Source organism: Coptis chinensis, chromosome 9, assembly GCF_015680905.1.
Source record: "Coptis chinensis isolate HL-2020 chromosome 9, ASM1568090v1, whole genome shotgun sequence".
Taxonomy (NCBI): domain Eukaryota; kingdom Viridiplantae; phylum Streptophyta; class Magnoliopsida; order Ranunculales; family Ranunculaceae; genus Coptis; species Coptis chinensis.
In genome coordinates this window covers 20,131,921-20,135,159 of record NC_141464.1, presented here as the reverse complement: position 1 = coordinate 20,135,159, position 3,239 = coordinate 20,131,921, and the positions used below count along the sequence as shown (strand labels likewise).

The window sequence follows — 3,239 nt, the reverse complement described above, 5'->3', positions numbered from 1 at the left end:
ATTTTGTTATCATCCTTTCAAATTCTTATCCAAACCATCTCCACTAAACCTTCAATGATTAATCATTACAAATTATTACAAATTAGTTCTTCAAAATTAAAAAGTGAGAGAGAAGGTAAATCACTTTGGTGAAGTAAAGAGAAAGTGAGAGTGAGAGAGGGGAAAACAATTGGACGTAATAAGAGATGGATAATTGAGAAACAGAGGGGATAAGGAAATTGTTATTTGAGAGAGGCGAAGTGGAGAGGCGGCGGGTGAGTGTGAGGGAGTTAGAAACTTAGAAAACTTTAAGTTTAGGGTTACTATTTTTTTTATATGTGATGATGTGACCGTTAGATCTTGAGATCTAAGGACTACGAACATAAGTCATATTATTATGTCATAAAGTCGATTTAGGTTGGCTTTTATCGGTTTTCAAACCGGACTAGGTCGGGTTCTAGGTTTTCCAACCAAACTGAACCGCTGGTATCTAAACAATGAGAGAGAGAAATTTTGAGTCTGGACACATTGCCAAACAATGTTCATCCACCAACAACAAATTGCCATTAACTATTTTAGAAGTATAAAGGATGGGGTTTCCAATGTGGTCGGGGTGTCGCCGGTAGTTGCTTGGAGCTGGTGGAGTCTATGTCGCGACTACCATATATTCTGACTACGTTGTTGGTTTCAACCGTTTTTAATTTCTTTTTTTCTTTTCTTGTTTTCAGGTTGATGTTAATTGTTATGATTGTAAGAATTTACGTACAAATTAATACAATCAGGGCAGTTTATAAAAAAAAAAAAAAAAAAAAAAAAAAAAAGATTGTGAAAGATTTGGACCTAAGCGATAAAAACTGAGAATTCAAAGGTTCGCATTTTGACGCCGGTCCCCAAACTGCTTCTGAATGGGCCGGATATGGGTTTAAAAGTTGGGTTCCAAAACAATATGGAGCTCAAAATTCTTCATATATATATGCCAAACGGCGGGGTTTCAGTTTCAGCTAAAAAAAGCCAAAAATCCTGAAACATAACCGTTATTTGAGCTTTAACTACTTACCAACAAGGCAACAACAACTACCTCTCACTCAAGTTCCACTACTCAATTCCTTAAATTTCAATTGGTACACTTGTCATGAGTCATGACTAAAACCTCTTTCCCTCCACAGCACCAAAAACCAAACAAAAAACAATCACTTCCTCTTTCCCTCCCTCTCTTTGAATGAACTAAAATCAATCATTTCCATTTTAATCCCTTCCCTCGTCAATTAATTCCTCTCACGCACGTACTCTTTATCATGCTGCTTCTCCTTCTCCTTCTCTTCTCACCCTTTCATCTTATACTATTACACGCTCCCCTCATTTATTGCTGTCACCTCTTTCTCATTAACCCTTTCAAGTAACGTACTCCTTTCTCTTCTAAGCAACTTCCACGTACGTACAACGTAACTCCAAAAACACAATGGGTTTTCGTTCCTTTTTCTTGATTTTGTTTGCCATTACGACTGCGAAGTTGGGGTTATGTTGTGCAAACCAGAATTATATTACGTGGCAAGATATGAGAATTGGGAACCAAATGGGGAAGTTGATGAATGAGAATGAGAATAATAGTCGCGTTATCATTGTAGTGAAAGATGGGACAGGGGATTCTGTTACCATTCAAGGCGCCATCGATTTGATTCCGCATCAAAATACACGTAGGGTGAAGATCTTTATACTTCCTGGTGTTTACAGGTCAGTACTTGAACTTGACAAAATATAGTAACTGCTCGTTAGGGTATGAGTGTATATAGTTATTTATGCCAATTCTTGAAAATGTGTCCTGCTTTCTCGCATTTGATAGTACTGCTTTTGGTTATAAATTATGTGATTAGTTATGCGGGATGTTTTTAATTGTTTCTAGTGAAAGGGTAACTGTGCCGAAAACGAAGCCATATATTTCGTTCATTGGAAATCAAAGCACAGAAACTGTGATTTCTTGGCATAGTAAAGCTTCAGATAGAACTTCGGATGGGCGAGAGACGGGGACGTTCAATACAGCTACTGTTGATATAGAGTCTGATTACTTCTGTGCCACTGGGATAACTGTCGAGGTAAATTTATTGGAACATTTCACTTCTTTTAAGTGTTCTTCAGTCCGAGAATGTAATGCCAATGTTCTGTTTTGCAGAATACGGTAGAAGCAGTACCGGGAGGAAAAGGGATGCAAGCAGTTGCATTAAGAATAGCTGGTGAAAGATCCATGTTTTATAGGGTTAACATTGTAGGTTCACAGGACACTTTGTTAGACTTGAGTGGAGCACATTACTTCTACCAGTGTTACATTCAAGGATCAATTGATTTCATTTTTGGTAATGCAAGATCACTCTATGAGGTAAGGTCCCAAACTCTTTGAAAAATGTACTAGTTTCTGCAATTCTGCTTGCTGCTGTTTTTCAGTTTTTTCTCGCAATTTTTTGATATAGAAGGTGGTTTCTGGAATCAGGAGTGCACACTTCATTCAACAGCTACAGGATCAGGAGCAATCGCAGCTTCGCATAGGAGTTCGGCTGTGGAGAACACAGGATTTTCTTTTGTTAAGTGTACAATAAACGGGACTGGGACAATATACTTGGGAAGAGCTTGGGGTAGATTTTCAAGAGTGGTCTATTCCTTTTGTGACTTGGATGGCATTATAAACCCCTCGGGCTGGACGGACTGGGGAGACCCTTCGAGGAGAGGGTAATGATCCTCCCCCAAATAAACTTCCAGGAGTATATAACCCTATATTTTTTCCCAGAATTCGTTTAGAAAATCTTTTCATTTAGAACTAATCTCCCTTAAAATCTACAGGACTGTGTGGTTTGGGGAGTACAAATGCAGGGGAAGAGGAGCCGATTTAAGGAGGCGAGTGCCATGGGCCAAGTCATTCAAAGATGAGGAAGCAAGACCATTTCTGGACCGGAACTTTATTAACGGTGACCAATGGCTACGATTATAGTCCCTTTTCATGATGTTAAATTGATGGGGTGATTAATGAAGTCTGAAGGGCCTGTAGCAAGATGGTGGTGCAATTTTTGATCTAGTCTGTAAATTTCTTCTGTACTATTTTCTCAATAAATGCGAGCATGTCAATTTTTATGATTGGTTTGTTAGCCATAGCAATCAGCGTGGTTTCAACTGCTGGGGGCAACTGATATGTAGTCCTAAGTGTAACACTACAGTATACTGGAATTGAAGCACCCTTCTTATTCAGGGGGTGTTGATGGATAACTCATGAGGGT

At 38.8% G+C, this 3,239-nt stretch overlaps 1 protein-coding gene across 1 annotated transcript; it reads left to right on the top strand.

The window, feature by feature from the left end:
* Nucleotides 1–1,231: 1,231 nt before the first annotated feature.
* QRT1 (Pectin lyase-like superfamily protein) lies at nt 1,232–3,020 on the top strand. The gene is made up of 5 exons (XM_086583947.1): nt 1,232–1,710; nt 1,880–2,069; nt 2,147–2,350; nt 2,462–2,697; nt 2,809–3,020. The coding sequence occupies exons 1-5, from the start codon at nt 1,439–1,441 to the stop codon at nt 2,954–2,956; spliced, it is 1,050 nt and encodes a 349-aa protein (XP_086440073.1). The 5' UTR covers nt 1,232–1,438; the 3' UTR covers nt 2,957–3,020.
* The last annotated feature ends 219 nt before the right edge of the window (nt 3,021–3,239 follow it).

Excerpts from the sequence above, each read along its gene's own strand:
- QRT1 (XM_086583947.1), top strand. The coding sequence starts at position 1,439 with ATGGGTTTTCGTTCCTTTTTCTTGATTTTGTTTGCCATTACGACTGCG. Across the intron at positions 2,351-2,461 it reads ATGCAAGATCACTCTATGAG|GAGTGCACACTTCATTCAAC; the intron begins GTAAGGTCCCAA and ends TTCTGGAATCAG. Across the intron at positions 2,698-2,808 it reads GGAGACCCTTCGAGGAGAGG|GACTGTGTGGTTTGGGGAGT; the intron begins GTAATGATCCTC and ends TAAAATCTACAG.